Raw genomic sequence first — 13,190 nt, 5'->3', positions numbered from 1 at the left:
AAAAAGGAAACTAACTTGACCAACAGTTGCCAATCAAGGGAACTCCAAAGGAGAAAATAGTTTGCTCAGAGGAAAGGCTCTTTCAATGAATATTTGATTAACAAAATGGGCTCTTATCAGCCATGCTTTTTCTGCTCCGTGATGGCTTCCTTTCATCCATAGGCCAGCAAACTATGTCAGTGATTTATGAGCACCATTCAATTTGAATACAGCCTCAAGACCCTGCTCTTTATTTCAACACTGATGCATGGATGACAACAGCAGGCTCACCACTACTTGTCAGTAAGAGCTACATATTTTATTAAAGTACCACCAACACCAAAGGAAAGAGCTACAGCAGGAAAAAAACCCAAAACATTTAAGATATAAACATATTCCTAAGCACAAATACTTAGCTTAACAGCTGCAGTTAATTCTAAGAAAAGCAGCTTGTTACATAAGCCACCCCTTATTATGCTGTTCCAATATTTCTTTCCCTGTAATGGGTGGTGGAGGGGAGGAGGAACTTTACATTGCTCTAAGCATCATTGTTACACCCTCTTCATATATAAAGCTCCCCCTGCCTCAACAGCAGCTTGTTGGAGAACTGTGTACAAAGGCATCTTCAAAAGCACAGGACTATAGCAGACTTACTGAAAAGCAACTGGTGAGGTCTGATAAGTGCAACCAACAAAACTGCTTATTTTGTGGGGGTGATACCTTAATAAAGACTGCTTGAATCCCTCATGAGCCCACAGTACAGCAGTTTTTATGCAGAAGTCTAAAATACATGGAGACCACATGGAGCTGAGGCCCGTCCTTTAGAATTTCAGACAGGTGCACACACTCCTCATCTGAAAGAAGATTTAGCTTGAGCACCAACTCTTACAAAAAGTACTGGCCTATGGCTGAAGTGTGTCACTTTCCACAGCAGCACTCAACAAGAACGGGGACAATTAAATAGCAAGTTTTCATGGGGACCTTGTTGCTGCTTTAGATTCTTACAAATATAAGGGGAAAAAGGAGAACCCTTTAATAGAAAGATTGACAACTAAAATACTTTCTGTAAGAATGCTGCATGGAAAAAAAACAAGGGTGGGCAGACAATCTTAAAAGTGAAGAAGGCCACAAGAACAAGTGCAATTTATTCCTTTTTTTTTTTTTTTTTTTTTTGGGGTTAAAAAGAAAGAAAGGGAAATGAACAGCTTTTGAGCTCTGAAGAACTTGGTTGTAACACAATTATTGTCCTTTCTCTGGGCAATACAGACTTAACTATGTGTACCTTTTATTATGTAACAAGTCTTTTTGTGGAAATTGCATTTGTTTTTATACATATTTCACAAAATGTAATACAAAGACAGTCTAATATTAATTCCCTATGTTTTCGTTTTTCAGTATTTTGTGTACAAGCGAAAAGCCTTTGTGGATAATTAGGAGAGTGTCTAAAATCACTGAGAGTTACGGTTGGCTCATTTTAAAGTTTCTAAGGATCCTATTTCAGGTACTGATGCTTAACTCTATAAAAAGAATAAGATAAAACAGTATTTTAACCCATGTTTTACTAAGTTTATTACACACAATAATATTTACAAGAGTTAAATTTTAACTGTAAATTTCTGTTGTGGCTTTGTACTTCTATTTTTAAATAACTATGCCCTGCATTAGATAGCCCTACAGCAAGTACAGGTCATTAACTGAAAATCTCTGTGACTGCATTAGGAAACAGGCAGTACTCTTGTGTTACAACAAAACAGTTTATTTGTGATCAGTGTTTTATAGTCTATACATCCTTCACAATTTTAATTTTACATAATCGGATACTTCATTTAAAACGTAAGATTTAAGCTTCTAGTTCTTCCCTATAACAGAAGGCTGGTATAAGTTATTTGAAAATGAGGTAACATTTCACAGAACATTTTTTTCAAGTTTTAGAGAACTAAATCTGCATTTTGTTAAAATCAAAAAGTAGGAAAAGATGTTTCTTTACAAATGACTTTGCTCAAGTATGTGTTCAAAGAAAACAGGATAAAAAGGCTTTTTTTTTTCTTCTAACATTCTGTACTGTATTGTGTTGTTCAATCAATAGGAATTAGCTTCTGCCATTTGCTAAAAGAATGAGTAGTGGGGAACAGGATATGTTGGGAATTTCATAACTGGTAACAGAACCATTCTCTTGGGTAAACCTACAGAGAGAAGAAAGGGAGAGGACTCCAAATAAGTTCAGTGATCCAAGAAAGTCAGATAAAAGCTTACAGTAGTGTTCCTATTAACCTTTTCCAGATGAGTCAGTCAATGTGATTTTAGGGTGCAGAGTCCCATAAACAAAAACACTATAATACTTTGTAATATTTCAAACAGATGGTTAGCTTAAAGTTTGTTTTTATTTTTGCCCTGGTGTTTGGTAAAATTAAAATAAGCAGTATTTTCAAAAGCAGTCTATTTTGAAGAGAGTTTGGATTTGAATATCTGTATCTCAATCTTGAAGATAATTAACCTCCACTATTTTGTTCTATATTCTTAGTTAATTTCATAGGTCAGTCACAAATATAGACAGACACTGCTACACATTACAGATAATTCATAGGCAAGCTGTGCAGCAGTTTTGATAAACCTCCAGGTAATCATCCCCCAAAAAAACAAAGAGCCCCCCCTTCTCCCCCCCCAAAACCCAAAGGCCTACAGCAAATTCTGCATCTGCTTCATCTATTATTCTGCACTTGCTCTGTTGTATTGAAGTGGCAAATCTGGAAAGATTAATATCTGCCTGATTTTGTGATTATTTTAAGTTCTTGTGGCCTCGCAAACTTCTTCACACTTACTTTTTAAAAAAAATGTTTCCTATTTATATTCTAATATTTAACCTATGTATCCATTTAGAAATCACAAAGCAGCAACAGCAGGTATTCCAGAGCACCAGATGATCAAAGTGAAGTTTCCCAACATGCAAGAGCTTTACAAAGGCAAAGAGACATGTTTACCTTACAGCCAAAAAGCATTATCCCAGTACTTCGCATCACAATCATAAGACAGTAAAAACAGAAACTCTTTATGTGAAAAATGGGGGCATTCAATTTCACAATGCTTTGAAGTCAGTGATATGTCACATGTACACAGTTAAGTGATTAAAATCCAGCCCCCAAAATAGACATCATGAAGAGAAAAACAAACGCAGAAAGAAGGGAATGAATGAATATAGCAAAAAACAAAGGAAAAGTGCCACTCATCTATTGCAGAGAAGCTGATAACAACTGACCCTTGTCTTCTGCAGGGATTTGTCTTATGTCACTATGTGTCTCTGCTTGTAAGAAATACCTGTATGCAAATACCACTCATGTTGGAGTTAGAGGCAATTGCTTGAAAAGAACCAGAGGGATCCCCGAAGGAAAACTGCTGTGACATAAGCTCTAAACTACGTTTTCTTCCTCCTTCTCTACACTGARGAACAGCTGTTCTTTTACTCTCCGTCATACCACACACAAGACAGGGCACATGCAAGTACACTCCACAGGAAAGCACTACTGTCAGCTGTGGCTCTGTCAAAGTTCTTAGACAATCAATAAGACAGGTATTGTAAAACCAGAGAAGCTGGCTTTAATTTTGAAGGGAAGTACATCTCATAGGCCCATTCTCTTGCTTCTTTCCATTGAAGAAATACAGAATGGGAGTAGCTACTATCAAAGTGGGCATTTTCAATACTAGAGCAGCAGCGTTTTTCCACTATTTAGAGCACATATCTCTAAAAGCAAGTAATGAAATCAGTGTTTCATAATATTTCATAACAGCATTAAGAGAGGTTAGTATTGCCCAGTCTGTACAAATTTGAGAAACAAGAATTAGAAATGCTACAAAAGCCAGAAAATGAATGCCAGCTTCCATGTTCTGTTTTCCATATGAAAAAATGTAGGCCTTGAAATGTACTTAGTTTGTCCTTGAAATTTACTCAGTTTGTCATCTGAGTAGCAGGATTTTCTCCCAATTCTTGTGATAGGAGAGAACAGTAGGACTGGTTCTGATAGACAGTCTTGTGTTTTGTGTGCCAGAACATATCACTGACTCCAGACCGCTTTGCTCCCATTGCCACATAAACCTCATTCAAAGTAACCAAAAGGGCCAGTTAGAGATAAATATGCTTTGTTAGTCTAGAATAAATAAAAAATAAATAAATAAAAGCTGATGGGTAGGTAGAGGTAAGCTGAGGTAAGAGAAACCTTTCCATCTTAGCACGGCAGTTATTACTTTATTTTACAATATTCGTGAAACCATTAATTTGCCATTCTAATTTAACCATGTTTCTTAGCAAAAAACCTGAGACAGATGATCTTATCCTAGATTCCTTGAAACGAGATTACTAGTGAGCTGCACAAAATGATCTTTTGTCCTGAACAGCAATGTTTTAGCCTGCAGATACATACATTTATAAGTATATGTGTGTATGTGTTTATGTATGTATGCATATATATATCTATATATATAGGTAGATCTTTATAGTATTGGTCATTTCATACAGCTGACATTAAAGCATTAAAGGAACTCTGTCCACAAACTATTTAAACTCGTGGACAAACATTTTGCCAATATTATTGTTATGTCATTTTGCTAAATACTGCTCAGAGATGTGTGAATAGGGTGAATAGGCCCTTCGGTAGTCTTTGAATGGAGTACAGATTGGCTGTAAAGAGTAAGAGAACTATTTAAATTCAGTTTCAGTATGAAAGGGAACAGGCAGTTAAAACAAGCAGTCCTTCCACAGATCAGGCAAAGCATAGGCAAAAAGGCTACTCCAACCAAAAAAGAACCACAAGGTTATGGCATAAAAGYGTTCTTGTTGTCATGGTTTAAACTTTAATTTCTTTAAATTTCTCCTGCAAATCCTAAGCCAATTTCTATACTTGGACTTCCACATAGTTTATAAATAATTTCTATTTTGTAATTATTGGGCTATACATACCGTAAGCTGGCGCAGCTGTGCTATACCCATATGGTGCTCCATAGCCTGCAATACAAATAGATGAGGGATGGGTTTCACTCCGACAGTATCCAAGGACATCAGTTTGCACAGTAACACACAGGGGCCATTGCTGATGTATCGGGCAGGAACATAGGAGAAAACTCACACCACTGCATCTAAATCCTGTTGAAAATACTAAAGTCCTTCTGCAGAGCGGCATGGAGAACAAGCTACCCAATGCCTTTTTAAGCCTCAGAATCAAAGAGTAATTTTCTATATTCCATTTCTTTAGCACTCTCCCTTAGTTGAAGCCCTCCAGCCTACACTGTCAGAGCAAGACGCTAGCAAGATTCAGAAGCCAAATATTTGCTTGCATTCTCTCTAAAATACGTGTATGGTTTAATGCAGAGAACAGTCATTTTTCCTTGCTTGCATTATACACAGGAATGTTAGAAACCTGTGGCACATATTCACATTATCATCAATGGAGCTTGTGTGACTTTTTCAGTCTCTGCCATTTATACAATGAAAAGAAAATTTTACGTAGGACACCTGAACACCCAGAGGCAAACAGATGACAGGCAAACCACCAGACATGGCTGCGGCATGATACAGAAAAGAACAGTGGTAACACCAATCTTAGTACCTTACTAAAGCTTTTTTATTATTATTATTATTTTATTTTTGGATGGGATCTCTTTTGTGCACCACAAAAAGATTTCTGAGAAGGATAGGGACTGAAGACCTGTGAAGGCCAAGACTAATACAGCTTAACAACTACAGTGACTTGGAAATTAAACCTGTTTCTGGAGTAACTCCATGCTGGCAAGGAGCACACCCCTGGCAGGTTAAAGTGTCTCATAAATGATTCCTCAGGCAGAAAGACAGTTCCAAAAACAATGTTAACGGCCATTAAAATTGAATKACTGTTTTTTAATATTTATAATTACATCAACATAGAGGAGCAATGAAGATGTCACATGGTTGACTGTGCCAGGAAGTAAGTCTACTAAACAGCAGGGCTACACTATTAACATGGGTGAATTGCTGAAGGATATGATTAGAACTCATGCTGTAATCTGAAAACTCAAAGCATCAAGAATATTAATTTTATTTTTTGGAAGCTACTGGATTTCCTTTGACTGAGGAATCTCCAGCATTTCTCATTCGTAAAGATTTGTGATCTTTATTCAAAGTAGTGACAATGTCTTGCCTCTCTCTGCATGCCAGCTGAAAATCTCAGACCTTGAAATTGTAGTCACAAAGAACAAGATCTTTTGGGTTCTAGGCCACCTCAGCAGCTGCTAACAGATGCTTTGCTAACATCCCCAGGTCACATGGGAAGCTTCGGGGTGCACTCTGGGGAGTTCCAGGGAGTGATTCTTGAGTCTGCCTACTTAACCCCAGAGCTCCAGAGCACACAAAACAGCATAGCAAGAAGTTCCTGGGAAAGCCACTCACTCCTAATGCTAAGGGGGCCCATCACCCAGGAGGAGCTTTAGCTAGAAGGAGAAAGATGGTGCCATAGCAATGGACTATGTAAAGGCAGGAAAGCCACTGTGGGCTCGCTGTGCTTGTGCCCGATGCACATGGAGATTCAGGCTGCACATTTGCAAGGAACAGGTGATGCCAGATTTTCAGGTCTTCATGTTGTTTAAAGCCTGCGAATCCTCCCTTTTGCTTCACTTCACGTAATGAAGGCTGAAGAGATCACTTGCACAGATGAACACGCATGCAACAGCCCACTGACGCTCTCCATGCCTTACCTGGTGTTATGTAACCAGTAGCAGCAGCTGCCCCAACAAACGCCCCTCGTGTTAGAGCACCTCGTCCTCTGCCGCGAGCAGCCTGGACTGCTGCAGAAACAGCAGGATTGACAGCCCCTTTTGTCTGCTCAGAGTAATAGAAATAACAGCAATTCAGAATGTGAGTTCTTAGAACAACAACTCCGTATGTGTAAACAGCAGTACTTACCTGAGGGAGAATCTTCTTTTTCTTGTTGTTTGCTGCATTAGGCCCGGAAAACAGTTTCTCAAGGGCTGCTAATGCAGCACTTGCCTTTGCTACTTTCTTATTTGGGCCTGCACCTCTGAACTTCTGCCCATCTACTTCTACCTGAAAATTAAGACATAAATTTATGTCTGCTATTTATCCTACTGGGAATGCTATGCACTTACAGGCCAGTGATGAGCCACAACTGCACCCATGAAGAACTTCAGTAGTAGGAATACTTAATATTACATGTGGTTCTTACTGCTTAAAGATTATAAGGCTGGCAGAGAAAACATAAGTGATATGTAACATGAGGTAGGAGGTATTAGGAATCTATATGTATTTGAAACTACAATGCAATTAAAAGAGGAATGCTTCATTTACTTGGAATGAAATATAGCCAGTGTGCATGAGGTTTGCAACAAATGATATCACTGCAGAGGAGTGATATCAGAAATCATTTGAGGCCTCCTATCTTTATCAGTGCCTCTTCCATCAAAATCCATGATTGCCTGCACTTATGCACATTCACTGAGTGGAGTGCTGCCTCATACCACTTTTGCAGCCATGAGTGTTACTCCAGAGAAAGCACAAGCAGAAGAGAAAACAAATGAGTTTATCCTTGCTACAATCATTCCAGGTATTCTGGGTCAGCTGGCAATGGAAGGTTCACATCAGGTTGCTGACATGTTAACAAGGAAGTCTGAAATATTTACTATCAGTTATTTTGGTCTGTGAGGCCTCCTCTTCCTCATGTCAAGRCATGATACGATTTGGTAACAACCCAGTCAAAACACAGTTGTAATGCTCATTTTCCCAAAACAAAAGAATTTCTTTCGCCAGCATGATCATCACTATAGTAGTAAGAGATACAAATTTTTGAGATTATCATAGTATCAAAAAANAAAAAAAAAAAAAAAAAAAAAAAAAAAAAAATCTGTCAGTACCTGCAGATACTGAAGTGTACTTAGTAAAACACGCGTGGACTCCACAACTCTGCTTCACTCACCTCCATCACAAAGCGCTTGTCATGGCTTCCACCTGTCTCAGAGATAAGCTCATATTTCAGACCTCTTCTCTTTTCATTGAGCTCCATCACTGGGTTTTTGCCACTTGCAGTGAGTATAGGGCCCTGAGTTCTTACCTAGAGAGACATTTATGATGTTGCYTTATAGCTTTTATCTTCTCAAATGGCAGAAAAACATCAAGACAACAGTCTTAGGGCTTACGGCATCATATGGCCAGCTACTTAGAGAATGCCACCATTATCACTTTGTTTCAAAGTGATATACAAGCTATGTACAATAGCTTGTTCTTCCCAGCTTGTTGTACAGCAAGCTGTCCAGGAATAGACCTGTGTCGAAGATAACACTGCCTTGGCTTGAGGATAAGCTGCTGTGCTAGACAGATAGAGCCTCTTGCTAAAGAATGGCAGAGGGAAAAACAAGTACCGTAAAAACCAGAAATGACACCATCCCATCTTCATTTCTGTCCCTAATTGAGAGCTAGTTAGATGTCAGTGCCTTCATGACTTGGTGCAGTACCTATACAGGGCTGAACTTGGAATTTCAACTTAAAGGGTATCTATCCAAAGCTGAAACTGATGCTGTGGTGTCAAGTTCCTTGAAAGCAAATGCTTTATCGCTAAAAGGAGAGATTGGCTCTCCCAGCCTTCTAAATATCTTTGCTGTTTGCTCTAATTACATCCTGGCACTATTGAGCTTAAAGCAGATACATCTAGAAAAGTTCGGGAAGTGAGGAAGGTAGAGCTGAGACTCCCACATGCCAACATAACAGCCTCCATTACAGCTTACCGAGCCAGGGACAGGAAAGCCTGCTCACTAAAAGGGGAGGGAGGGAGGAGACAAAAAGAAATGCGCATTGAGCCTATGGCACATCTTGGTCTTGAAATATGTATTTTAACTCCTTGTCCACTTACTACAAATGCTGTCTTTTTTCCAACAAAAAACACCTGCTCATTACTTGCATGCAATCTCATGCAATACTCACCTCTAGGGTAGTGGAGGTGTCAGCTGTGGAATTTCCAGTATTATTGCTTGAGATTGAAGACACTGTTTCATTTTTGCCTTCAGTATCTGATTTTTCATCAGAACTCATACATTCGACATCTGCATCAAAACCAGTTGGATACCCCATTGCTTGCAGAACCTACAATAAAACAACATGAAATGACATAAAATATAGGTAACAGAATGCAAGCAAATATGGGGCTGATCATAACAAGACTGCCCCATCTTACACTTAAAGGCAACTTACATAAAATTTCACTTTTTCCACTGTKGAGAGTGGAAAAAGTGAAATTTTTCAATGGGGAAAAAATAGTCTGTATTTTCCAAAATCTGAATTAACATAGAAATTTTCAGGGCCTCTAATTTTTAAAAAGGTAGACCCAGAAACTGTAACAATCATATTAATCCCTCTCGAAGCATGAAAAAGCAGAGCCCAGACCTACCAGAAGATAAAACTATCAAGTTTCTACCACACTGCTGTCCTTGGCTTCAGTCACGGATGTTTTGAAGTATAGCCCAGCATTTACATATATGTGCAGATTTAGAGAAACAGACCTGCGCAGGTCTGGTAGATCCAGGGAGGTTTAATTCACAAATTTTCAGAGGAAGCTATGAATTATTTTTTAAATAATTCCTTGGGGTAGATGGACAAGGGAGAGGCAAAATAAAAAGTATGAGGAAGATTGGAAGTATACACACGCAGAAATCTACTTTCCTGAGAAACAAAACATTCCTTCAAATATTTTTGGATACATGGAACTTAAAAGCATATGAGCCAATGAGATTTTCAAAGCTGAAAACAAAAGCCCCTTTTTTAGTTCAAACATGAAGCTACCTACCTTCACGGCCACATGGAGCTTGGCTGTTTTCTTAGAAGGTCCTGATGCTTCATACGTCGTACCATCGACATCTACGGACATTGTGAAGACTGGGGCGTGCACTGGACCAGACTGTGACAGCAGCTTATACTGCAGCCCTGGTCTGATTTGGTTGAGCCTCATCAGAGCATTCATGAGGTCTATTGCTTTGCTGTCAAGTACTAAGACAAGACAGGGTGGGGAGGGAGAGGAGAAATGAACAAAATGAGATGGACAGAAAACCAAACCAGTTTGTGGTAAGGTGTCTTCTGCTCATATAAGAGTAAAACAACCCTCTAAGAGAATAAGGATAGTGACAGCATTTGAATATGGTTTTAATAAGCCTTTTAATAAGCCTTTTATAACAATACTCATCTTTTGATATTGTTAACACAAATCTTTGGCAATTAGTTATATTCTTCCTGGCTCATATAAAAGAAATAACAAGTTTTATGGATCATGAGGAACTATATACAGAATCAGCACCAAAGTAGACAGTGAAAATCACCAAGAGAATTAACTGGATCCCGGCAATACTGAGAAACTGCTATTCTGTGCATGGATTAAATATCAATGTTCTGTGGATTGAACATTTTCTTTGTGGGACATCGTAAGCTAACAGTGACTGTTGTAGGGAGGACAAGGGTACAAAAAGAAGTATCTTCATTCAGCAAACTCATTTCAGTATTTTGACTACAACCTAAATTTTACTGTGGTTGCTGGGTAATATGTAAATCATTCAGTTAGRAAAGCATGTCAGACGAAATTCAAATGCATGATAAGAGATACACTTGATGCAAGAATACAGGATGAGAGAGAGACAACATTTTTTTTTTATTTCCCAGGCTTTTCCACATGCTGCTCCACACCAATATAGAAGCTTTCAAAGCAGCTCCCACCATACAATTGATCTTTGAAAAAAAGAACGGAGAAATGTTGCACTTACTTTTCCTTAAATTACGCTTCATCTTTTTATTTGGATCTTTATCATCCCCAACACCATCTTCAAATGGTCTCTTGAGTGCAGACGAGCCCGTACCTAGGATATAAATTTCCTTGTAATATGGATACACCATTAGAAAATTAAAATTCGATAGCATGACTCTGATTAATCCTATTACTGTTCATTGCTTATCTGTAATTATGAAAGTACTTCAGCACCAATCACCTATATTTAAGCATTTAACTGTTATATCTAATAGATATAACAGATGCTGGTAGGTCCCTGATAGAAGCTAGTGAACAAAATATTCCTATATCTTCTCATCCAAGAAGGGAAAGACATCAGAAAGGTAGAAAAGCATGTCTTGTCATGCTTTAGAAAAAGATATTTTTGAATTTAGGTTGCCTTATGCCAATAGAAAAATTTCTGTTTTGTCTGATTTAACTTGGTCTAGAACATCTCTGATACCTAGGCCACCAAAGAGATGAGACAGACTGAGCTGGAAAGAAGATACTCCAGCATAATGCTGGGGCAAGTGTTTTGACATTAAAATCCATCCTTAATCTGTCATTTTTGAAGAAAATGAAAGAAAAAAAAATCTGCCCTTCATATAAAGTTACTTCATGAAAAGGAAGATAACAACACAATAGCTTAAAGCATTAAATGTTTAGTACACTACTAATAAATTAAACATTTGTTCCAGGTCTGCAAATACCATTCAAAATGAAATTCTTGAATCTTACTTGCTCTGGAACTGTTTACTTTAAGTCTACAGCTCAGATTATGTGATTTATAGTTTTTCACAATTACCCTAAAGTCAGAAGCATAATAGTATTACTCATTCACAAAATAACCACAGAAAGTTATTTCTGTTAGAGTTACATTGTTTTCTAAGAGGAACTCCTTAGATTAGATCTTACGATAGACATTCATCTAATTATGTGCTTTTTGACCAGCCTCGTGTCTCTTCTTCCCAACTTGAGAATCTTAAATACTGTTTTTATTCTTCAGGCCCTGAAAGACTTTGCACTTAAAGAAAATCATTTACTATACTCTAGCAGTTAATTTTTTCTTTTAGCTACTCTCATCTTCTCTAGAACAGATCTTTTAGATTCTCCCAACAATAATTACTAAAACCAATAACAAATATAAAGAAAAGCCTTCTTACACACGCCCAACWTGTAACTGAAAGGAACTTCACCAATTCCAAATTAAATCCTAGTTTACTTCCCAGTTAATGTTTCTCAGAGCAAACAATAATACCTACCTTCTTTATCAGTTAAAGACCAAGAGTATTTCTGAAATGACTTATTTGATGGGAGGGGATCCATTTCCAAAACCTTATAGATCTGACCAAAGGCTGATAATCTGAGTGCATGCTATAAAGTGATAGTAAAAATGAGAGTTACATCACAGCACTCTTATCTCATGTGTCTTAAGTTTCTAAATAAGCTCGTAAATACAAAACCAGCATTTCTTCTATGAGGAATGATAGCTATAGAAAGTGTCATTTCCAAAAAAAAATAAATCATTAATTCCTGTGATACAAAGTGTCCACGACTGTCAGGTCCCACTGGCAGGAAGCCTAATCAAGGCCCAGGTGCCATAAGTGCTTGAAGAAGGGATGCAAGTGATGTGCAGACATTAGGATGCCTTCAGCAAGAACTACATTTCATCCATATTTAACTCTTGTGCACAAAAAGTTATCATTTAATCTCTCCAAGCAAGGACACTGGATGAACTGTCATGACTGCCATTAAAATAAGCCATTCAGGGCATAAAATAAACTGAATTCTTGCCCGAAGTAGAGGTTTTCTACCTGAGCACTGTGTGTAATGGCTTCTTTTTGCTGAACTGTCATATAACACAAAGCATCTGTTGGCTCTCGCTCACAGGGATCATGCAGACCAGGGCCTCCTGCGAGATAAAAAAGGCAAAAGAGATTGCTCAGAATCAACACAGTATGACTGAGGATTGCGATACTGCAACAACTCATCTCCCCCTTCAGAGTGCGGACAGCACCTCTTTCATTAAGATTCAAATGTACAAAACCAATTGCCCCTAGGGTTTTGGCCCTTAGAAGTGAGCCCATGAACACATCAACACTGCATGTGCATAACAGCATAAGCTAAAAGCAGGTTTAAAAAAAAAAAAAAAAAACCCCACCCACTATAGAAGCTAGCTAGTTGTGAGGTACTTTTATTTCTTTCTTTGTAGCTTTCTAGCTAGATTAAGTTAATTCATGAACAAACTTAGCATTCCCAAAGCAGTAGAAATTAATGGGAAGTACAGCATTTCAAACAATTATAACCACACAAGTCCCTTTCAACCCGAATCCATTCAACTTGCTTGCTGCAGGTTGCAGTGCTTACAGCGGGCATTTCTTGTCCCGTCACCCATCAGCAAAACGTTAAAACAAATGGAACTGGGCTGCCTGATCA

At 38.1% G+C, this 13,190-nt stretch overlaps 1 protein-coding gene across 4 annotated transcripts in view; it reads right to left on the bottom strand.

Annotated features, from left to right (window-relative positions):
• Nucleotides 1–1,424: 1,424 nt before the first annotated feature.
• STRBP (spermatid perinuclear RNA binding protein) overlaps nucleotides 1,425–13,190 on the bottom strand; it is a 43,674-nt gene continuing 31,908 nt past the window's right edge. For all 4 annotated transcript variants that reach the window (XM_026049268.1, XM_026049270.1, XM_026049267.1 and 1 more), the window contains 10 exons: nucleotides 12,569–12,666; nucleotides 12,017–12,128; nucleotides 10,753–10,845; nucleotides 9,789–9,988; nucleotides 8,930–9,088; nucleotides 7,929–8,063; nucleotides 6,902–7,042; nucleotides 6,694–6,817; nucleotides 4,928–4,972; nucleotides 1,425–2,162 (listed from right to left, as the gene is read on the bottom strand). In XM_026049268.1, the coding sequence (XP_025905053.1) occupies nucleotides 2,086–2,162; nucleotides 4,928–4,972; nucleotides 6,694–6,817; nucleotides 6,902–7,042; nucleotides 7,929–8,063; nucleotides 8,930–9,088; nucleotides 9,789–9,988; nucleotides 10,753–10,845; nucleotides 12,017–12,128; nucleotides 12,569–12,666 (1,184 nt within the window). In that variant the 3' untranslated portion in view covers nucleotides 1,425–2,085. The remainder of the gene's footprint in view (nucleotides 2,163–4,927; nucleotides 4,973–6,693; nucleotides 6,818–6,901; nucleotides 7,043–7,928; nucleotides 8,064–8,929; nucleotides 9,089–9,788; nucleotides 9,989–10,752; nucleotides 10,846–12,016; nucleotides 12,129–12,568; nucleotides 12,667–13,190) is intronic.

The sequence above is a fragment of the Nothoprocta perdicaria genome, unplaced genomic scaffold, assembly GCF_003342845.1.
Source record: "Nothoprocta perdicaria isolate Ctin4 unplaced genomic scaffold, notPer1 scaffold_6, whole genome shotgun sequence".
NCBI classification, from domain to species: domain Eukaryota; kingdom Metazoa; phylum Chordata; class Aves; order Tinamiformes; family Tinamidae; genus Nothoprocta; species Nothoprocta perdicaria.
This window is presented reverse-complemented; position numbering and strand designations above follow the sequence as displayed.